This window comes from Pararge aegeria, chromosome 11 (genome assembly GCF_905163445.1).
Source record: "Pararge aegeria chromosome 11, ilParAegt1.1, whole genome shotgun sequence".
Lineage (NCBI taxonomy): Eukaryota > Metazoa > Arthropoda > Insecta > Lepidoptera > Nymphalidae > Pararge > Pararge aegeria.
Window position 1 is genome coordinate 8,270,289 of NC_053190.1, and position 24,121 is coordinate 8,294,409.

Genomic DNA, 24,121 nt, shown 5'->3' on the forward strand with positions numbered 1-24,121 from the left:
CATAGTACATTGATTAAACTTGGATATAGTGAAATCCTCCATCGGAAACTTTGATATATACAATGGTAGTGGGAAAGTGGATTCCTATCCTCTAAGCCGATGGGGTATTACAGAATTCATAGTAATAATAAATCTGTTCTGAGATATATACTTTAAGAGCAATAAGTGTATCAAAAATTACGCAGTAACGACCATAACATCCTGTTTTTACATTATTAACCAATTTGGGTCACGGATTACTACTTTGGCACAGCATAGATAATATAAAATATGGCCCTAGATGATATAAAAGCAATAATTCACACTTACGCACATACATGTGTAAATGCGACTTCCAAGTTTTTACAATTAGTAAGGGATGCCATTTTTTTTTTTGTTATTGACAACTAAAAGTAAACTTTATTTGAAATTTTATTCATTTCTGCAAATCGAGTATCAGTCTATCTTTATAAAATTCTCAATAGTCTCACAACTCTTACAAATTGTGTACTTGTTTTACATAATTTTTGTATAAAACGAGTATAGCCTCAAACCTAAAGCCTCTTGCAACATGAGGGTTTGACCATAATCACCACGCTGGACGGATACCCACGCTGCACAGAGTACCTACGCTGCTGTTCGCTTTGAGTCGCCCGCCCTACAACACCCGCGCGAAGAGGAAGGATTTTACAACTGACGGATGATCTAATCTGCAGTCAACATACGGTACATAAACTACTTGTAACTAAACTAAATTATGTGCAATCCCTTTCCGCGAAAAACTTAAAAGGACAGCAGTACTTTTACAAACTTTAATATATTTTAACTTAGACATATTAATCTATCCTTAAGCTATAGATTTATTGCTTAGCAACGTTGTTATTGCCAAAAATATCCATACTATTTTTTAACAAATAAGAACTTTTTAACAAGCAATTTATCAAAAGATTACAGATAGACGGGCGTAAGTGTACAAGAGATTTGGGATATTTTAATTTTTAAACATTATTATTATTATTCTCTTATCAATCTAAATAAATAGTTTGTCTGAACCGTAAAAATTAGTTGCCTAGATTTTACTACCTCGTTGGTATAGTGGTTCGACTACAAATCACTAGGCCCTGCGTTTGAATCCCCAGTCTGTTCCAAAATTTGTGTCCCGAAGTGCCCGAAGTTAGGAAATTGGTGTTCTCCACATCCGTACCTCGGACTGCACGTTGCGCCATGTGGATGCTATTCATTGATGTGACGATGATAGTTAAAGCTGAATTGGAGCAGTGTTATGGATCTATGCTCTGTAGCCCTGCCTCCCATAACAAAAGACCTATACTCAGCAATGGGAATAATTGCTCGTTGTTTACTTAGTATCCATTTAACTACCTTTTACCTACCTACTGTCAGAAATACTTTATTTCTATGATGTAAAAGGTATGAGTACATATAAGTTTAGATCATTTAGTGAATTACCTCGATTTAAGTAGGTAGGTACTACTATAAAATCTAAACTACAGCTAAATTCCCCAGTCACAAAGTAAGAGCAAATGTCCAGTTACATAATTTAACTCATAGTACATTGATTGGAATAATTTTCAGCGAATGTTTAATGCGTTAATGTTATCAATAACGATTAGTGAGAGATAAGAATTTATATGATAAAATCGGTAGTGTAAATTCCTTATCTGCGAAAGACACGGTCCGGATTACCTCAGGGAAGTACTGATTAATCATTTTGATTTTAGCTTTAAAGTAATATCACGTCGACTCACATAAATAATGTCTGAAAGCGAATTAACCTTAATAAGTATATCGGGTTAGGGGAAATGAAATTTGTCTTCGTAAGCAACTGCGCAAGCTTTTTCTACGCATCCGCGCCCTATCGAAGCTGGGCAGAACCGCCGGCCGTGGCCACAGTCGCGCAGCATTTGCTAAGGTCGCTGCACCCATCGATCCGCCTACTCTTGTTACCGACAATCCAATTATATTGTAGTGTAGTGTTTTCTCATAACGATGTCCTTCGACAACGATGAGCTTCGCGATGAGTAAGTATATACATTTACCTTTTAAACGACACCTACATAATACACTCCTAAAGGGTGCTTTTGTATGACAATTGTACCTACACAATAAAAGATATGACACCTTTTGATTATGAACTATACGAACTATTTCTACATGTTCAATAATTATATATCTATTAATTTACGAAAATTTATAGAAAGTACTTATTCACCTACATAGACGTATTCCAGATATATAAAGAGAGACAGAGTTACTCTGTCAGAGCGGAATCTATATGCTTGTAACACGTTGATACTTTAACGATATAGAAACATAATGTTGTGACAAATGTATTCAATTTTAAGCTGGTATAGTTATTTCATTTTACTGATTTCCTCTTAGGTTCACAAAATGGCATTGTTGCTTCGGTAAACAAAAACAGGTAGCCACAAAAGAGTGAAACTAGGTGAACTTGACTCGACCTCTTGAAACTGCTAACCTAGTTATATTGTAGGCAAATGAAGATACGGGACACTTGGTGTCTTGTATACCGCACTGGAAAGGACGGATTTAACTTCCGTGCGCGCTAATTTTAGCGTACCTAAGTAGGTACATATCTAGGTAGGTAGTTATAATTTTGTTTTGCTCTTTAGGCCGCATTGCTGCCAATACAGACTGTAAGTAATTTCAGTCGGGAGCTATGTATTGATCAGACATTAGGCCTTTTAAAAATTCAACCCAAGTTGTTTTACTCAACCTTGGTGCTGGAATCGATACTGAAACCTTTTGTTGCGAGTTGCGTCCGTGCGCCAGAGTGGTCGAACCTACTTAGAATAACAAAATATGTCGGTGAATCCAATTTTACTACAAAGTAGGTATAAAAGCCTACTACTAGTGTTTGTAGCATTAATGCTTGGCCTCACCTACTTAAGCGTATATTGTAATAGGAAGTGTGTTGGGATAATCTTGGGCCTACCCAAAATATTTTTAATTTCTGTTGCATTAGATTTTAGTTCTACTTTTTAGCTACATTTTATTATATAGCTTTAATGCTTGACCTCACCTACTTAAACGTATATTGTAATAGGAAGTTTGTTGGGATAATCTTGGGCCTACCCAAAATATTTTTAATTTCTGTTGCATTAGATTTTGGTTCTACTTTTTTAGCTGCATTTTATTGCAGTTAAAAAGGTGGAAAAAAAAGCTCTTAACTATTACTTAAATCTATATTCATATTCACATTTAATCATAACCACAATTTGCGACATCATCCTTATATGATTAGGTGCCTAACTGATGTAAAATTTACGTCACGTAGATTAAGTGAGCTGTAAAGATGTCAACACTATGCATAATTGGATGAGCGGGGCGATGAATACCTATGGTTGTGGTTCAGATACGGCATGGTACAAAGAGCATTACACGAGCGGCGAGTATCCAGTAGTCGAGCGTTTCCAGCGCTAAACCAACGCTGTTTGGCCCCCGCTTCTGCATTGGCGTTGTAGCACTAAAGTTTGCGTTCCGCTTCCGACCAATCACGAGACTTGCCTGTCAATGCAAGATTCTTGTTTGATTGGTCCTAAGAAGTATACAAACTTGAGTTACAGTAAATTTATAAAGTGGGTAATTAAACTTTTGATAAAAATAGTTAATAGATAAGCTTAGTTTTCAAGAAACAATTAAAGTTTTATTTGCTTAACAACCAATGTTCAAGACATTGAGTTGGTGGGTATTTTGATATAAATACGACTGCATTATCGATGCACCTCAGTCCCCCGATGTCGTCGAGCCCTGGGGCTCTTCTCATGGCGAGCTTTTGCGCTCGCCCCACTCCCCCGGTGACGCCGTAGCAACCCCTCAGGTGGTTATCGGCAAGTGTCCATCCGACAATTGAAACGAAGAAATCGATGCACTTCAGTCCTACAAGGACTCGAACGAAGCAAAGATACCTCCCGGTGTCTTAGTCGTTTATCACTTGATTGTGGCTAAGGAAGTAGGTTGGACGCCTTTGTGTGGCCTTCGCATTACATGCAGCGACCTTTGTATTATATGATTAAAAGACTCTTGTTCAACCCGGTTCTTCCACTGGCCTGTTTCAGTACGAGATCCTTACAAACCGTCCATAATATATACATCGGACCACTAATGTGGCTGACTGCCGGGCTAGTTTAGCCGGAAGAGCTACATTTTCATGGCACCCAGCTGACAGCTCTCAAGTGCTTCAAAGAGTGATACAACGCACTCCATGCATGCTCCGCCCTGTCAACTATCACTTATGTATACAGACTTATTGTGTAAAGTTAAAAATTTGTTTAAAGGTTACGTTACGTTCGATTACGTTGTATGGGTTTTGTTGTTATTCGAGGAACCCAACTCGTCTTGTACCTAATTGATCGTCGGTAAAAGTAAGACACAGCGGACGCGGGATGGGCGTTTCGCTTTTGGGCGGGCTGTAGCTTTAGGCGGTTGTTAGAGTTCCTACCTTATCGAACCAACAAATTCGCGTCACTAAACGCTGTTCAATGCTACCAAATTCAGGACAGTTTCTACCGCTCCGCTCTGCGATGTCGTCAAAGTAAAAGTTAAGGGTGACTTTCATAATAATAATTACGAATTATACTTATTGTATTTGGTATCCCCAAATGAATGTACATAAAAAGTATAAGTAAAAACGCTACTTTAACCTACTTTTATTATGTTGCTAACTCAATATCTATTCAACTGATAAGTCCAATAGAAATGTAATAGACTGTGTGTGGTACGTACATGCGCCATGGAATCAATGTTTTTGTTTTACGCAATATGGTCATTCGGAATAGTTCACTGGTGAAAGCACTATAGGTATAAATATCTTTATACTGTGATTTTACTTAGTATATAGGATATCGACGCCTTAAATTTCATGGTAGGTAAATGGCAACATAGAATAGACGTAGCGACAGTGTTAAGAGGCTATGTTACCCTTACTAGTGAGGCTCTTCAACTACAGTACCTCTATATTCGTTGGACCTCTATATGACTACTTACTCTTTGAAACTCGTTGAAAAAGCAGGTGTACAACTTCAAGATTAAAGAAATATGGAATGCCAAGGGCAGTGTAATGCAAAAGTGTATCGTATTATAATAATGTACCTACATGGATGTATTCAAATAACCCTTGATTTGACGCACACTAGCATACGTACCTACCTACTTAGCTAGCTTCTCAGTACCGCTGCATTATTTGTTTAATTAAATAAAATAAAAAAACTAATATATCTCATAAGGTATATCATCAGAAAGTCAATTCCTTTTTGCCTGCTATTCATACATTTGCTTGTTTTAACTACATACCTACCTGTGTAACCTCTTATTAGAGCTCTTCATAGCTCAACGTACCTTATCGATTATTTTATTAATTCTCGGCGACGTGGTCCGTTGCACAACTTTGTAGCAACATAAATCCGATATTGCAGAACCTCTTTAGAAACGACGGCCATGCTTAGAAAACCTACGTAGGTCTTTCCAAAAAAGGCGTAATCCTTATGGACCCCAAACCACCTTCAAACAAGTTTAATGCAGGTTTAACAATTACGATTCTATAAAAAATAGAATAACGAGAATTTATTTACAGGTGTGCAATATAAATGCACGATGAACTATGATTTAGATTCGCTGCGTCCATTAATATCGTTACCAGTACAGGCACATAATCTTTAAGTTGGCTAACTATATAAAATATATAGTTATATATATATAAAAATATCAAAACAAGTTCGACTACAGTGGGTAGGTGTGTATGTGCGACCTTTGCGTATCCTAACTTAAAACTTTATTGTCAATGAAAGGAAGGTTTTTCAATACACAAATAAACAGTATTATCGCTTTTATTCTACAGACTTGCTTTAATTTTTTCAATCGTCAGATGGGATTTAATTTGCAAATAACATCATTAGCTAACTGAAAAATAAAGTATCAGCTGCTTGGATCGCAAGATAACCAGTCTAAGAAATTTAACATAATTTTTGGGTTATTTATAATGCCGGGAAATATTTATTTAGATAGACCAGCATTTCAAAACGTTTCAAATCGATAACGTTTTTTTTTTATTTATGCAGATGGTCTAAAAGGTTTTAAAATTAAGTTTTTTATCTACTGACGAAATACATTATCCCTACTTTGCTAAGTAAATGCCGATTTGCATTATGTTCATCTCTTACGTGAAACCCGAAAGTAGAGTAGTAGCTACTTACTTATCTAAGAAATCTTTCTTATATTTCATTTAATTTTCGAAGTAGCTCCTTCAAAATCGTTCCCATAGATTCGAACCTGATTTAATTTTAGTCCATTGCCACACCGCATTGAGTGAATGGAATGTAGCCAATGTGGTTAAAAAAGCATGGGTTTTTTTTATTTATTACATTGAGGTAGAGTCCTATTCAAACAGATTACAAGACATGATTGATTAAGTTAACTTTTCGAGAATGCGTGAATTTATTGTGTTACTACAAATATACCTAGCTGGAATCCCGCTAGATGATTGATCGTTTTAAAATTGTTCCTTTTACTCATATACCATTCATATTACACTTTAGGATATTACGAATGTACGAGACATGAGTAGACGTTTGTTGGCTTGGATTGTAGAGCTGCATGCAACTTGACTGACTACTACTAGTGACTATTATTCGCTATTGGGAAGCTGGCGTCTCAATACGTTATTGTAGAGTGCTATATTTGAGTGGAGTTACGATATTAAAAAGTGATAATATAAGTCGTTTTTTTATTAAGGTAAGCTATTATATAATATTTCGTTTCATTCATGTGCAGTTATACTAAATTTCGCTTAAATAAATTACTTTTAAGGGACAAAATCTATCTTTCTACCTAATTGAATAGCTTATAAAATGTTAGAATTATTTTGTAAAATAAGTACAATAATTAATATAATATATTTTATAAATAAGATACATAGCGAACTGATTTGACCACAATATAAACATAGAAGAATTGAATGAAACTATTTTATAGCCATATATTAAAATTTAAAGTTTTTATATGAAATTTGCTTAGGTGAGATATTGACGTAAAATTAAAATAGTAATAAATATCCTGTGTCATAGAATCTATTTTCGTTATAATGACCGTCACACTTTCTTTCATTAATCTCTGTAGATGTAGGTACGTACTTACTCGTAGGTAGATAAAATTGCAGATTGATATCAAACAGCGTCTTGGTAACCTTGATAGAATTGTTTGCCAACATAAATTCTGTTTGTCTTTGTTTCATACATATACATTGCATTAATAGGCTATCACTTAAATTTTTGACCTTTGATAAAGATATTAGTTATTATTGAGTTATTATTTGTATATGTTTTTTTTATTAAAATTGACTTGAGCTACTACGTCATCTTAACTATCGTTATTTATCTATACATCTGAGCGTCATGCGTCTAAGAAATAAACATTGCGACTTAAACACATATTATTCTTGAATAAAAACACTTTAAACTTAAAACGTAGGCACTATTATAATGTTTTATGAAGACTTAAAAGTTTGCCATTGATGAAAAAGCTAAACATAGGATATTATATACGACTTAGGGATATGAGGACATATCATTATGAAACTGTTCCGTATTAAAAGTCATCATTTCTATTGCTATCTTAAATTTAATTAGGTTTTATGATATAGTAAGTCTGTTAAATAATAATCCACAATATTACTTAGGTATATAATAATTTATTATTTTCGGTTCCGTTCAAATTATTTTTTTATATAAGTAGATCTACTAAGAGGACTTTTTTTTCCCTAAAATCAAGATATTCAGCGTAATTATAACATTTTCATTTTTTTGTATTTCTTTATCGCCAGTCTTTATTACCGGATGTCACGATGCCTCAGACGAATTCTGCGAATTTAAATGGAGTTTCTGGGTGCGTCCAAAAGAATGGATGGCATTCACCGGAGCAACAGAATGGCCACCAGCCGCACAGGAAAGTTTTTGATAGCGACAATGAATTTCAAGCCAACGGAAACGATGTTAAAGAGGTTGACGAGAGTAGAGTTAGGTTGTTACTTTTAATAAATTATTTGAGTTCAAAAAATATTTATAATTTTTGTACTCATTACCGGCATAATGCATGGCACCGGTGGCCTGAATGAGAAGTTTAGTAGTCGCCACGCCAAGTTCTGATTAGTAAAGTGAGCCGCATATTGAGTACATTAAGAACTTTTAGGCATGCAGGTTTCCTCGCTATGCTTTCTTTTAGCTTTAAAGCAAGTGATATTTATTTGCTTATAAAACACATTGCCCATAAAAGTTAGATGTGCGTGCATGAGTTTTGTCTCCCCCGAAAGGAAAAAGTCATAACCAATAATTTATTACCCCTTCACTGTATCGAAATTTCAGTAAAAGGCATTAAAACAAGTAGGTACACAACCAATCTCAATGTGCTAATTCGGTCTAAGCAGGCAGTAAATGTTTCTTATTTACTAAATAGTTTCTTCCACAATCTCTGAAAGCCACATAAGATCATCATCAAATTTGAATCGGGCCAATCTGATCTGAATCTTTGAATGGGGTCAAATAACAAAAAAAAAATCCAAATAATTTAAGATTGCGTCAAAATAAAGCAAATAAAAAAAAGTAAATTCGCGTTGATGTAAAAACCTTATTTTGTAAGTAAGTTAAAAATTGAATGGGTTATCGTATAAAATATCAAATATTGTTTCAATTAGATTTTTATTTTAATAACATTAAAGGTAGTTAGGTAAATCTAACTATATTTCTACTACATTTAATGGTTAAAACTGAATGCAGGAAATATGTATAAATATGAATTTTATCCTACCAGAATTTTTCCCTTTGATATCGCATGAAGGAAAAATATTTTCACTATGAATTATAGAATAGCTGAGTTTAGTAAAGGAGATCTCTTTGTGTCGACGGGAGAATTTCCTCTTGTATCACCAAGAGTCACGCTGTCCTATATCTATGATCCATAATATCTGTAATACAACTTTACAACCTATTTCTCTTTTGTATTTTCAGTCGAGAAATTTATTATATAAAATCATTTTTAGTTTTATTACTAAATTAGTAATATTTATTTGATAACTTTTATTAAAATAAACTGTAGTTATTATCTCAAAGGATGGGTACCTATTGTTTATTAACTTATTGGGAAATGTTTAGTTAGTAGTTATTTCTAGTGATGAATACATTTGTCATAATACTGTGTTAATTTTGTCATAATTTAATGTTATGTGTAAATATTGGTTGGTGGTTTCAGATAGTTATTGTTAAATATGTACTTATATTGTTTTCGTGGTTACGTAGATATCCCGATGGCACGGTGCGACTCCGTAATCCGAACATCGAACTCATGGATCAAGACATCCTTTACCACTTGGCATTGGGCAGCGGATCTCATGATCTCGTTGAAATGTTTGGAGACGTTAAGGTATGTTATTCATTAAATTATGTTACATTACATCTTACATTAATTCATTCGTTTTCATCTGAATAAATTGCAAGTGGATTCTTTGGTTCATAGTTCATACGTTATTCTTTCACGCAGCAATAGAGCAACAGATTAACGTGTTTTTTTATATAGAGGTAGTTTATAGGCAGGAGAGTACCTATCTACATTTTATTTCTGGAAAAATGCATATTTCTATAGCGCAATTCTATTATTGATTCTTCCAGCTAATAAAAATGGCTGAACGGATTTTGATGAAATCCGGTATTACGGTCAGAGATTTTAGGTTTTGCCATTCTGGTTACTACAATAATGAAAGATTTTTCCGACGTTGTTTTACTTGGCACCGGCCAAAAAATGATGCAAAAAAGATATTAACTTTTCAGTCTTTTCATTTATTTTACTTATTATTTAAACTTCCATAGTAGTTTCTTTTTGTTAATTTATTTTTTTACTTTTCGAAGTCTGGAACATATAGTCTACAAACTACTGAAACGGAAAATGAAACAAGGGTGTTTTTTAAAAATATATTGAAAAAAAATAGCAATGCAAGTACACAGGAGCGTTAAAATAGAGTACTGACAGAAATGCTTAGGTAGACATTTAATTTTAAACATTCAGGTGATTTTTATCCAGAATATTCTAATAACGAATTTAGTTGTTAGTTTAACCTTCTTTGACCAATATCCCATTTATAAAATTAGTGAGGAAATAGGTATGGATACTGTGATACAATAAATGTAAGTAGTGTAGTTGCATGCGGATGAAGCCGCGGGTAGTGCTAGTATAATTAAAAGTCAATGACCCAAATTTGTTCGAATGAACATTATTTTTTATTAATGCCTGCCTGATTTTGGATGTATAGGTTCTTACAATTTTTTGCATTGTGGTGATAACTGATTTATATATTATACAATAATAAATACATAAAGTTAAGCTACAAATATATTAAACAGCAAATATTGAGCTCCCTGCAGATTTCTTCTCGCTACTCTGGTTTTCGAATCAATTGTAGTCGCTACAAACTATCAACTACAACGCAAAAAACCCTGCCTGAAATTCTCCACTCGTAACATAGGTTTACTTAGTATGTCTGTGTCAGTGTGTATATGTGTAAGTCAAGTCTAGTAAACACCACCTACTTGTGTGATCAGTCGGTTACAGCCGAGAGTCTCATATACTTATTTCCATCGTAGAACACGTTCTCTATATAAATTATGGATTTTTTCAGTTTGCCTCCGTGAATCGTTCTTACAGCTTGGTACTGAATATTTTACTTTTCGTACGAACTTTCCAATTTCGAGACTGTAATGGCACATGTCTACGGTGTAGGTCCGCTAAAGCGTTACTATAGTAAGTAACAAAAGTTTTTTCTTGTTGTCTGGTCTGGTCTGGTGGACGGCTTCGGATCGTGGCTAGTTACCAACCTACCGACAAAGACGGGCCGCTAAGCAATAGCGTAGAAACCGATTAGGGATTATGGGTTTAATATAACTGCAATGCTCCCTAAAAGGTTAGCTCGCTACCATCTTAGACTAGGTTTTTTTTATTCCCTACAAGTTCATGGTGAATAAAAAAAGTCGCATTGCATATGAAAAAAACCTGTGTTTGCGGTACTTGCTTATACATATGCGAAGGTTAAGGCCAAGGACAGTTACTATCTGACTGTGGTAGTTTATCATTTATAAACACTTCATTAAAGCATTACGTATTGGTAATTAATTGGATATAACCATGTTGCAGGTATATGTATAGGTAGTAAGGGCGCAAACATTTGCACGCGGCTTGGTCCGTTATATAAAACGTATTTTAGTCACATTGCGGATTCTAATATGTTTCTGTACACCGTAGCTGTGTGAAATATATATATTTTATATAAATAATAATATATTTCATACATCGTATGAAAGGTTAAAATTGTCTTTCGTTTTTCTTTCAAGAAACTCTTAAGTATATATTAGACCGGGTTGCAATCTTCATATAAACCTCTTATATGACTATGTGCTGGTACTCTGTTAATAAAACTCACGATCGAAAAACTTTTTGCTTTTTGAAAATCTATTTATTCTTTATTTTTTGCGCTTCACGAGCTTAAAGGCAAAACCCAGTACCGTAAAACAAGTCCTAAAAACAGAGCTCTTAGCTCAGGGATCGTACTGATTTTATTCAGGTACGCGATAATCCTTATTCAAATCCTATATAAAAATGTGTGAAATGAATTTCTGAACAAAACTACATAGCCCGTTAAGCGTCTTAAAATGTAATGACATACTTGACCTTTCCATACCAGGCTATATGCTAAGGCAATGTCAAACGAGTGGCGTGAAATGTATTTTAACGACATATTTTTCAGTTTATTCCTTTTTTTCAGTTCGTCTGTATGGGCGGCACGCCAAAGCGGATGGAGCAGTTCGCGTACACCATAATGGCGGAGATTGGGCACAAACTGCCTTGCGGCACCACGCTACAAGACATCAGTCAGTTCTCCTATCGCTACTCTATGTATAAAGTCGGCCCTGTTCTGTGCATCAGTGTGAGTATTCAAGGAATTTCATTGTTGTTGTTACTATAGGCTATCGTGGACATGAGGCATTATCTCCATGGGGAAAGAACCAAATGTATGTCCCGGCCTAGAGTTTTATCCACTTTCCAAGAATGCGCGTAGTAATATATTTATAATGTCGAACCTCCTCTCCGATGTTGCTAGTAATTTTTAAAGTGGATAAATTTGGAGGATATTTTCGCTTGCTAGGCTTAAGATAACGTCTTGGCTTGATGTTTCTCTCTCTACGTCGTGTTCCTCATTGCTGAGGGTCGTGAACCCTTCCACTTACAACATTTCGGACGATTGTGTGCCATTTGACTCGGCCTTTAGCAACGCGTAAAGCAATATGCACTTTGGTGTCGAGAGCAGTGCGGATTTGATCCGACCAACAAGTCGGGTTACGTCCACGAGGTCTCTTTTCTTCCACTTTGCCAGTGACCACTATCTTTTCAAGATTGTCTCCATCTCTTCTGGCAATGTGACCGAAGAACTCGAGAATCCTCTGAAGACAGGCTTGATGTACTCTATTAAAAAAAAAACCGGCAATACATAGGGATTTGAAAGACCTATTGTTCCATATAGGTACATACTATTACTTGCTTAGTGCAGAAATATTCCATTTGCCAATAAAGATAAACTCGTGTAACGCGAGCTGTATTGTGGATGCCAGGCGATGCTTTTCAATTAAGGTAATGAATGAGCTGTTTCGATAATGTATTCTGTTAACAGAGGTGAACTGGCTGTCATTATGAGATATTGATATAAATTGAATATGGAGTGTCAACTTCGATTAACATAACTATGGGGGAAGGAGTCGATACGCACACGACATAAACTCAACTGCATTTGAACTGCAAGTTATCTATTAAAAGCGCAATTCCGTTATTGAATTATAATAATATTTATTTTTATTTATGTTCTTTATACAAATACAGAACACAATTAAAATGAACAAATAAACGCTACTACCCAGTACCCAGTAAAGAAAATAAAAGAAGAATAGAGAGAAACACAGAGACTGGAGTAGAATACAAAATGCGGCCTTATCTCTTAGTAGTATTTAGTATTATTTGGTAGTAGTAGAGCTTTGTGTGTCAGAGCTCGGGGAAGTACGGCTTACGATGAGCAGCAATACTGTGTTCCGGTCTGAAGTGACGACGCAGGTTGGTGGTCACAGGGCGGAACTGTATAGGACGCGTTCGTTATATGCCCTAAGTAGTTACGAAGTGTTATCTGATTATGGGAGATGGTTTTCCATTTACCATCAGGTTGGCTATCTGCTTGGTTCGTCAGGTTTATGAATTTTTATTGCATGTTAGTGATAAAACGGCATGGTGGGCTTCAACGAATTATTATCACATGTTAATGATAATAATCCAAAACGACAGTTTTCTACAAGGCATGGGTGTAGATTCTGCCAATTTCCTAATTTTGGATTGGTGCTGAGAATTATTTTCACAAATATCCGGTACCCGGGGATTGACCCGGAACGGGACCCAGAATCTCGTGATCCGTAGTTAAAAATTTAAACCACGAGATCTGTCTCGGCAGCTTAATACAAATTATTATTAAATACAGTATTTAAACTAAAATCATAATTATAACATTTACTCGAACTGTCGACCAACGGCGAAGGGCTCACATGAATTAAAACAAACAGAACTATAAATAAAAGAACCGACATAGTAACAAGGAAGGAAATGTTTTTTTTTTTAGTTAAATTAATATTTTTTCCCTTTCAGCGGCCGAATTCTTTAACCAAGTAAAAATAGTTATCCGCTTTTATCTACTACATCTTCATCTATTTTGCCTTACATGTATTATAATGTATAAAATCTTTCAATTACTTTTTAGTGTAAATATCGTTTGGAAAATATTAAAAAATATAAATATACTACGACACATCGCCATCAAGCCCTAAAGTTTCCAGCTTTATTTATTGGTACTAAGATGAGTGATATTTTTATAAATAATATACATAAATATTAAATACTTATAAAACATTTATGTTTTTCAGTGTATGGGACACTGAAAAACATAAATGTTCATCACACAAATATTTTCCAGTAGTGGTATCGAACCCACAGCCTTGGACTCTGAGAGCAGGGTCGCTGCTTACTGCTCCAATCGCCCGTCAAACATTACATTAGTACATTCTTATAGAATACCTCTATTTATTTTCTTGGTTATTATTTATTTCAACACATTTGTTAGTCTTTTATTTTTAAAACATACTCTAAAAAGATTGTTATTTCTCTAAATTAAAACTAACTTAAAAATATTTAATTCGCCATTATGTGTTGGCAGCCATCTTTGATTTTAATTTTGTCAAAGTGTGTTGTAGTATTCTACTAGTGAAATCCTTTCATTTGATAACAATATTGACCGATTGTAAAAAAAAATGTCATTTTGTGTCGGCAGCCATCATGGATTCAACTTTCAGCAAACATAGCTAAGAACATTCACCTTTCAAGAAAAAAAAAACAAAATTTAACTCATTTCACCCGTTCTTGAAATACGATTCCATAGGCACACACACACACCTGTTTTTTGCGTCGGGCTCTTTAGTCGGTTTTTAAACTTTATGCTTACCAAAACAGTCAATTATTTTTATATTTATGTATCCGCTATTTTTGTATTTCCAGCATGGAATGGGTATACCGTCCGTGGGTATCCTCTTGCATGAGGTGATTAAACTGATGTACCACGCGAAGGTACGGGATCCGGTGTTCTTCAGGATTGGCACGTGCGGAGGCATTGGATACGAGGGCGGCACTGTCATTATTTCTGAAGAGGCAGTCGACGGTGCGCTTCGGAATGTTCTGGAATTGGTATGGGTTTGAAGTATTTGTAATTACTAATACCTGCAAGTGAAACCTATTTAATAGGACAAAAACTTGTTCTTACCAGCCGAGGTAGTGTTTTTTCTGACGTTTTATGTCGATAATCTTATCTGCGTGTGTGAAAACACCACATTATACTAGTTTTACCAAATTAAGTTTGAGCAACTTTATGTTATTTCTTTATTTTATTGCAGACATAAATCTCAACAAAATCCATTTAAAAAAAACATACAATCGTCCGAAAGATAGACAAATAGGTAATTCTCATTCTCCGATATAGCCTACTCTAAATAAACAATACACTTATTTTATCTATGGTCATTGTAATATTAATAATTGTGAATACAGGTACGAATAAAAATCTTTATCTGTTTATTTAGGTACCTAAACGAAAATTAATTTCAGTGATAGTGTCTCGTAAAAATTTGAAAATATGAATATTTTTTTAGGTTCTATTTGGTTTTATAATTATAAAAACCCATAGAAAAAGGCAAAAAAATTTAAATTGATAATATGGAAATTGAAGCTTCGAATTTTTTACAGTAGGTGGATTCAAATAGTTCACCGGGTCAAGTTTGATATACCGGGTTAAATAAAATTACCCGAAAGCCCTCGGCCCGTAGTTGTTTACATTAAAACAAATAAGTATTGTTCTACGACTTTTTTTATCTCAATAGTTTGTGAAATATTTTATATACATACTACACACTACTCTGTAACGTAACATCGGCAAGGCCGCGCGAACCATGACACTATCATGCAGGCACTGACTCGACTACTCAAGGCTGTTGAATCACATGTACCTACGAGTAATTTGGTTTTACAGTGTAATGTGACTTTACAGAAATAACACAATTTATTATATTTTTCGTGTGAAATAAATTAATACTGAATTTTTAAATGTCGTAGAACAAAAGTTGTTAGTTTTAATGATAGGAACTGTGAGGCCTAGAGCTTTCTGGTACTTTTATTTAACCCTAAATTTTAAATAAAATAGCTAAAAATTTCAATTTCTTTTTTAAGAAAAACATTAGGTTAAATCTTAAGTGCAGTCGTCTGTAACTTGTGACTTGTTGACTCTGGCTACTTGAGTTAAGTTCGATGCAACTCTTTGGCATAAAGACAAAGGGTGCTGTTAGGGGAATTTTCAACTTCATTGTTTCAACTTTCAAGTATCGCCGCGCAATCCAACTCTGGAACAGTAGACGGACTTAAATTAATTTACTATTAATTTCTTAGTTCGAAACATACATAAAAACTTTTGTAGTAGTAATGTATTTCTTAATAATAATATTATAAATATGAACGTGTGTTTTTTGTTTGTATCTCCTTCCCTTATGCCATAATAAAGCAACCAATCAACTAGATTTTTGGCATAGCATTATTTGAAAAGTAGGAGAGTAACATAGGCTACTTTTTATTCCAGAAAAACAACCGGGTCCCAGGGGTTTTAAAAAAACCGCAATAAACGCGGACAGAGATCGAATCTAGACCTATTCTAGTTGAAAGCTAATAGCTTTTGCCGTTAGCTAAAAAATCAGAAACATTCATATACATTTTCGTACCCTATTTGATGCCTTTGGAGTTTAAATTTTTGTGAAACACGTATTTCGTTTTTTTAAATCGAAAACCTAAAATCAAAGTTTCATAGAATTTAACTTGAAAAATGAATTGATAAATGAAGGATTTTATAAAAACTTCCAATCCCCATTTAACCCTCTTAGGGTTGCAATTTTCAAAAATCCTTTCTTAGCGGATACCTACATTGTAATAACTGTCTGTGTGCAAAATTAAAAAAGAACAGCTCTAACCACGTCGATAGATCAGTCAGTCAGTCACCTTTGCCTTTTTTATATATAGACTAGCTGTCGCGGCGTTGAACTCGGTTTTTGGGTTCTTCATGAATTCTACGGGAACCTTACATTTTCCCGGGGTATAAAGCAGCCTATGTGTTAATCCAGGGTATAATCTATCTCCATTCCAAAATTAAGTCAAATTGGTTCAGTAGTTTTTGCGTGAAAGAGTAACAAACCATTCATCCATACAAACTTTCGTATTTATAATATTAGTAGGATGGATATAATAAAAAGTATGTAGACATTTGTTCAATTTAGAATAGATCTTCCTTTGTTAACTGTTTTTTTCTTGAACAGCTTGTCTTAAATAATATTTAGAAATAAAAAGAAAATATTTACGTGAACTTCTTTGGTTTTATAGACGGTCCTGGGAAAGAATATACAGCGTCTGGCGAAGTTGGATAAGAGGCTTGTTCGAGAGTTGAAAGCGCTTTCTGACCCCGAAGATCCCTACGATACTGTGACAGGAAAGACTATGTGCACATACGACTTTTATGAAGGTATTATTTTACCATAATTATTTGAAAATCATCATTTTCCCATTGGCTCTTTGTAGATCAAAGTCTGTGTCGGTAATAATTCCTGATTTGATCACGTAGAGATACTCCTACTACTTTGAGTGTAAGTAAATTCGCCAACAATATAAACAATAGAGTTATTTTTTGTTGGCGAAGATTGTTTACAAATAAGAAAGTATGTAGCAGTTTTCAAAATGAAATTGCTTAGTTTCTTTTACAGTAGTGAAATATATTCTATTTTATTTTATAATTGTTACTACTGGTACTATCGCTTATATAATTTATAACAGAGTCCATTCCTCAAATAGTTGTCTGGAAGAATTCACTATTTGTAATAAGGCTGCCTGTGCTACCCAATTTTAAATTACTTGTATCTTTGTTATTTTTTTTTTTACCTCCCATATTGTTTTTGTGTGCATTATGTGTTGTAGGTATAGTATTTTTTGATTGCTTTACGAAAGTTTATTCAAGTTTCGTGTAATATATCAGAAATAACAAGATCTAATTGGGTGATTAAGTATAAATTATTCATGGCAATCGCGAGTAAGTCTTGGGTTTTGTATGGGTTTTGCGTATATCAGTACAATACGATAAAAAACAGATTCGGTAAAAAATATACACTTATATATAGCTACTTCATATAATATATTTACTTAATGTGTTTTAGTCCTTTAAACAATATTTTATTTAAATTTCAGGTCAAGGGCGTCTCGACGGCGCTTTCTGTGACTTCACAGAAAACGATAAAATGGAGTACTTGGAGAGCATCCACAAGGCTGGGGTCGTGAACATTGAGATGGAGTCTCTAGCATTCGCGGCGCTTACTCACCACGCCGGCATCAAAGCTGCGGTCATCTGCGTCACACTGCTAGACAGGCTTAAAGGCGATCAGGTATCTATCTACTAAAAACTGGCAGTTATTTGTGAGGAATTGCCGCATATTTACTCATTAATAGCAATTGATCAGCATTTCTACGCGCCTGTGTACCGATTATTTGCTTGTTGCAGTGTGGTATCTAGCCACGGTCGAAGCCACCAACTAGACGAATACCTCTCTGCTAGCTTTAACGATTATTATTACATATTATTTATAATAACCGCGATCTACGCCTTAACGTGCTCTCTTCGAAGTCACAGGGGTGGTCGCAGAAAAATGATGGTATCCAAGTTCCAACCTAAAAAATTGGAAGCTAATCCTGGAACTCGTAATTCCTTGTACAATACTTTAACCAATTGTCCAGACTTCGAAGTACAGTGCGAGTCAGGCTTGGGCACCGTGGGTTCTGTACATGGGCAGGAAACATTTAAATCAAACTTTTAGGGAATTTGAAATTCTGCATTAACGAAGCAATCAGCGATAGTAATCAAATAAACGATGTTGACGGCCGATTGGCGCAGTGGGCAGCGACCCTGCTTCCTGAGTCCAAGGCCGTGGGTTCGATTCCCACAACTGGACAATATTTGTGTGATGAACATGAATGTTTTTCAGTGTCTGGGTGTTTATCTATATATTATAAGTATTTATGTATATTATTCATAAAAAAAAAAATTATATTCATCAGTTATCTTAGTACCCATAACACAAGCTACGCTTACTTTGGGACTAGATGGCGATGTGTGTATTGTCGTAGTATATTTATTTATTTATTATAAATAAAATAAGATTAATAATTGCTCTAGAATTTGAGGTTTAAGTAGCGTTGTATATAAAGGTTGCATTGATTAAATGCCTTGCTTTGATTGCATGGAGTCGGTCGACACAGTAATCTTGCCAAATTAATAACGAAAATCACCTTTATTATAGGTATTAGCACCCAAGGAGGTCTTGGATGAGTGGCAGCAACGTCCTACTAAACTCGTTTGCCGATATATCAAAAAGTGAGTCTGAATACATTATTAAAATAGCAATTAAAACCTACATTAATTATTCCTTGTTGGCACAGACACTGTCATCATTTTCATAATATTATCATCGTCGTCGCCATCACTTCAACCGATTGACGTCCACTGCTGGACATAGATCTTTTTTACTTTCGTAAACGTAAACTCGTTCTTACGAAAAGAAGGTTGCTTTTTTTCATTATAAGCGCGAGAATTAATTACTTTCGTTTTTTTTTTAAGGTATTTGCAAATGAAAGGCAGACTGTCGTTGGATGGACACGGTTCAATCGCCGTTAAGAGTCCCAGGCGGTTCAAACTAGTGCAGCAAGAATCGGAAACCTATGATTAATGGGTACAATGCATCATAAAATCGTACAATTTATATTGAAACTACAAAATTTAAAGGTGAATCGTCACAGATATTTTTTCCTCTGAAATTCGATTCTAAGGCACTACGCTACATATATATTTTAAGTTACTGACACGGGATGGCATGGAATCGGAATAGAGAAGCAACTAGATGCAATGGTTATATATTATGTAACATTTTACACCACATTACGAGCATTACAGTAAGTGGACATATACAGGGTTAAATAAAAAATACCAGAAAGCACTCGGCCTGTAGTTGCTTTCATTAAAACGAACAACTTTCATTTTACTCCTTTTTTTAACTCGATATTTTGTGAAAAAATAAATATATATAGATATTTTACTTAGATACTATACTTGTTACTACTCTATAACGTAACATCGGCAAGACCGCGTGAATCACGACTCTATCGTAAGATCGCTGACCTGACATACACATCCTGACATCACATGTATTTGAATTCACAGTGTAATGTAATTTCACAGAAATAACATGATCTATTAATTTTTTGTATGAAATAAATTAATACTGAATTTTGAAAGTCGTAGACCAGAAGTTGTTAGTTTTAATGATAGGAACTACAAGGTAAAGAGCTTTCTGGTATTTTTTTATTTAACTCTGAATTTGTATGGAAATAATCTATCTACACTACTTGCATCTTTCACTGATAATTATTTAAGTTGCTTTAAATAAACACTTTTTGATGACTTACTGTGGTTGTAGCAATCAAAGTAGCTGCATGTGTTTATGGGGTCGATTTCATATAAATAAGATAACTAGTTAACCTTTCTGATATATAAGTACATTTAAAAATTGGTGGTTACAAAAGTTGTGTAGGCTTGTTGTCAGCTCCTAAAAAAATGTATTTGATTTGTTAAGAATCCTATTTCTAGAATCAAAACGTAGTGTACCTACGGATTACATATACAATCTCTACGATTTATGGTTGACCAAGTGACGATGACAAAACCTTTAAAATAATGGAAAGCTTTGTTTCGTACCAATGCACACGCATCGATATCTTGGCACAATATATTGTGTGTAACTGCCAATTTGACTAATTTGTATTTATCGACTAATACATAGGTACTTTACCTTTGATGTTTGATATGGTGATATTTATTTATTATATTAATTGTTTTTTTTTTTTAATAAATTTAACCTACCTACTTGCCCGTTTAGGTAAGTTATCGAAAATAATATCGACTTTAAATTTGAACATATCTATTTCTTAAAGATAATTATGAATAAAAGTTAAAGCATTACAGGTCGTTTACAGTCTCTGCTTACCCCAATATTTTTCTCTCTGCTACAATACTTACTTTAGATATTTACTGTACCTGGCATTGTATGACTATTGACGTAGCGGTGCAGTAATCAAGGATTTTTTAAATACGTCCCCAAGAGGAACTGACTCGCTAGTAGTTTGGCATGTTCAACTGCGGGTCACAAGGTCGTGAGTTCAATAATTTAAATCAATAATACTTGTTAATCTTTCTAAAACAAAGCACAGATATAGCATATTTGTAGTCAATTTGTCTTGTCCTAGGGCTCCTATTTAGCGAAGGAAAATATCTTATTTCCACAGAAACGCGGACAGATTGCGTGCACTAGCTATTAGATTTAAAACTAATTTTTTCACGATTACCTATTATATTATTTAATATTAAGCTTAAGGTCGTTTTAAGTTTGCTTGTGTAACATATTTAGAATTAAATAATCTACCTATACCTATCCTAAAATATATTGCCACTTTTACTCTTGATATTTTGTCTTTTGAAGTTGTAACAATTGTTTGTATCCCGTACATATCAAGAAATATTTTTATAATACTATTTTACTTGGGTACACGCTTATTTGGGATACGATTTAATTTGATATTGCATTATCTGATGTTAAATTCAGATGATATTTAGACCAAGTGAAAATTTGTTATAAACTAAAGAACTTCAATGTCTGTAAAACTGCATAGCACATTCCATTATTCACGTTATCAGAATATTAATATTAGTGAAAGGTTACAAATGCTGGCGCGACTTTTAAAAATGTACCTCAGTACATGTTCCGTAGGATTTTTTCAAGGTAAAATTTGAAAGTTTAGGGTTCGTTGTACTTTTTTTTTGAATACACGTAAATCTCAATAGTTCGAATAATAAGTATGTATGTTTCTGTAATTTTCTAAGTACTTATCTATATACTAGATTATAGATAGGTATCTGGACGAAAAGCACGTTTGATGAGATCTAGGCGTATGATTTGTGTATAGCGTAATAATTAAAGGTTTCTTAAAAAATGTAGGCATATTGATGTATGAAAAATATATCCCATTTTAAATAATTTAAAACAGTACAGCGTTGTGCACCTGTGTCTTATCTATTCTTATAATAAAATGGGCACCTTGTAGTTTTAGCTATTCCTTATATAAGAAAGTTCTCTTTGGGCACAATGCCTTTGATATGATATATTGTATTAATCTATATTAATAAATATTCCTTATATTATTGACAACCATTAATAAAAATCCATTTAAAAAGGTTAAATATATGAAAAATAAAGTATTACCCATTTTGTTAGTAATTGTTGGTCAAAAGTATGTCTAAATGATAGGAATATCTATTTAATATTTTTGTTTGAAAATTGCTTGCCTGCTTAATAAGTCCTAGCTAAACCTTATAGTTAACTTTGATGTTTTATTATAATATTCTCAGAGTTATAATTTAAATTTTTATTGTCATGTTCTCTACACTCGGTTTCTTACAATAATAATAAATTTAAAAGTATTAATAGATTCTAATAGTAGGTTATTATTTAACTTTCTGAATTAAAAAAATGTGTTCTCATACTTATTAGTGCTTCTTTATTTTTGTTGGCGACTGTTTTCTTTTATTGGAAGCTTTTACCTAAAGGTATCATTCCGTGGTTTAAATTTCGCTACAATAATTATTGTTTGATCATAACTTTAAAGAGTACTGGTTAAACTATCATTAAGTACATCGACTAGTTTTATAAGATCATTTACCTAATCTGTTTTAATGTGACTAATGCCCGTTTTCAATAAATTTAGGAATCGCTTAAATCAAATTCCTAATAATTTATGCGATGTCTATAGAAAACATTACACCAATTCTTAGGTGACAACTATTGGTCAAATTGTAAATGCCTAGGAATATCTTTATATTAAGCGTTACGTATTTACGCATTGCCCGATTCTTTATTTGTGTAAACGGGCATAGGTACATTACATTTACTTATAATATTGTAGTTACCCTTAATTGACATTTATCTTTAAAACTCTAAAATTCTTCTGGCAATAGCATAAAAATAATCATGACATCGAAATTAAAGATACTGACTGAAAAGTTGGTGGTCTGATAGATTTAACGTGCTTCCACGTGTGGTTTGTATGTTGTTGTTTGTGCACAATTGCAGCTGGATGTTTAGGATACTAGGGATTAGTTTTTGATGAAGTAGATGTAGAGTTTCGCTGTTTAATTATAGAGAATGTTGGAGCTAAGCTTATTATTAACCCTGCTTGAACTACCGTTTGCTCAAGTGTGCTTACACATGAGTCCATATTTGACTGCAGGGTTATTTAATACAGTTTAGCAAATATGATGTTTAAATAATTGAATATTTATAAAGCTTAAACTAAGTACAAGTTAAGGAACGGATTACTTATTGAACTGTATCTTAGTTGTAACCATATGTAAGTAATTGTTGCGAATTAAGATTAGTCTTAACGACTTTATGACCTATATTTATGGCACCAATAATAATATTGTCTAAAGTTATAACTGAGTATAGTTTAAGTGTCAAATAATAACAAAATATTGAATGCTTGGTAGAGAAATGTAGTGTAATGCAATGTTTAAAATCTGCACTCACTTTTTGGTCGAGTTAGAGTTTGTTTAATATAATGTTATGAATGAGGATTGCAGAAATTTGAGATTAAATTTAATGCATTTACTTAAGTTTGCTAGAACTATGTGCAAACTTGAGTACAAGTTTTATTTTCTTATGAGACAAAAATATCGTAATCGCCAACTATTATTCAGATGATTAGAAAGCGAGCGATCTCTTCCAAAATGCGACAGCGATTGCGATATATTTCTTGCACTTAGTACTTCGTAGAAGACTTAAAAATATTATATATATACACGTTGTATACGTTATATATCATAATATGTTTATGTTAAATACGTTGTCGCAAGTTAGTCGCCAGTTTAACATAGGTACAACTCGAAGCGAAGCACTTAAACTCAGTTGTATGTTTGTCGCTTTAAGAAATTTTACTCAGATATTTTATAAAAAAAAATAGTTTTGTTGTAGTTATTCCATTATGTGATTATATTACTTTTAAAACACTTTAACGTCTCACAGCAAAATTAGCGAAGCTGGAAATGTTGTAAATGTTTTTATACAAATGTATCTGTTACTTATTATAATGTACCTATATCTATTACTTATATGGACAGATGTGACAGATATTGGCCACTGGGTCCGCTTGCATGTGTTATATATTGAATAAAAGAGTTCGTTCCCTCTAAGCCTCTTATTTTTAATTGATTTTATTTGTCTCCCGCACTAAAAGTAAATTAAAATAAATTACATAAACGTACTGTGGAACGTACTTTGAAGCGTTGGAACCTACGTTATGCAAT

At 33.7% G+C, this 24,121-nt stretch overlaps 1 protein-coding gene across 4 annotated transcripts; it reads left to right on the forward strand.

The window, feature by feature from the left end:
• The first annotated feature begins 1,740 nt into the window (after nucleotides 1–1,740).
• LOC120627220 (uridine phosphorylase 1) lies at nucleotides 1,741–22,125 on the forward strand. Of its 4 annotated transcripts, none has more exons than XM_039895095.1 (9): nucleotides 6,611–6,747; nucleotides 7,835–8,031; nucleotides 9,303–9,426; nucleotides 11,816–11,977; nucleotides 14,635–14,820; nucleotides 17,050–17,188; nucleotides 17,905–18,098; nucleotides 19,011–19,084; nucleotides 19,328–22,125. In XM_039895095.1, the coding sequence occupies exons 2-9, from the start codon at nucleotides 7,856–7,858 to the stop codon at nucleotides 19,434–19,436; spliced, it is 1,164 nt and encodes a 387-aa protein (XP_039751029.1). In that variant the 5' UTR covers nucleotides 6,611–6,747; nucleotides 7,835–7,855; the 3' UTR covers nucleotides 19,437–22,125. The 4 variants fall into 4 exon arrangements, with proteins under 4 accessions (XP_039751031.1, XP_039751029.1, XP_039751030.1 ...); XM_039895096.1 differs by having other exon boundaries at nucleotides 7,835–7,956; XM_039895097.1 differs by lacking the exons at nucleotides 6,611–6,747; nucleotides 7,835–8,031 and adding an exon at nucleotides 1,741–2,018.
• The last annotated feature ends 1,996 nt before the right edge of the window (nucleotides 22,126–24,121 follow it).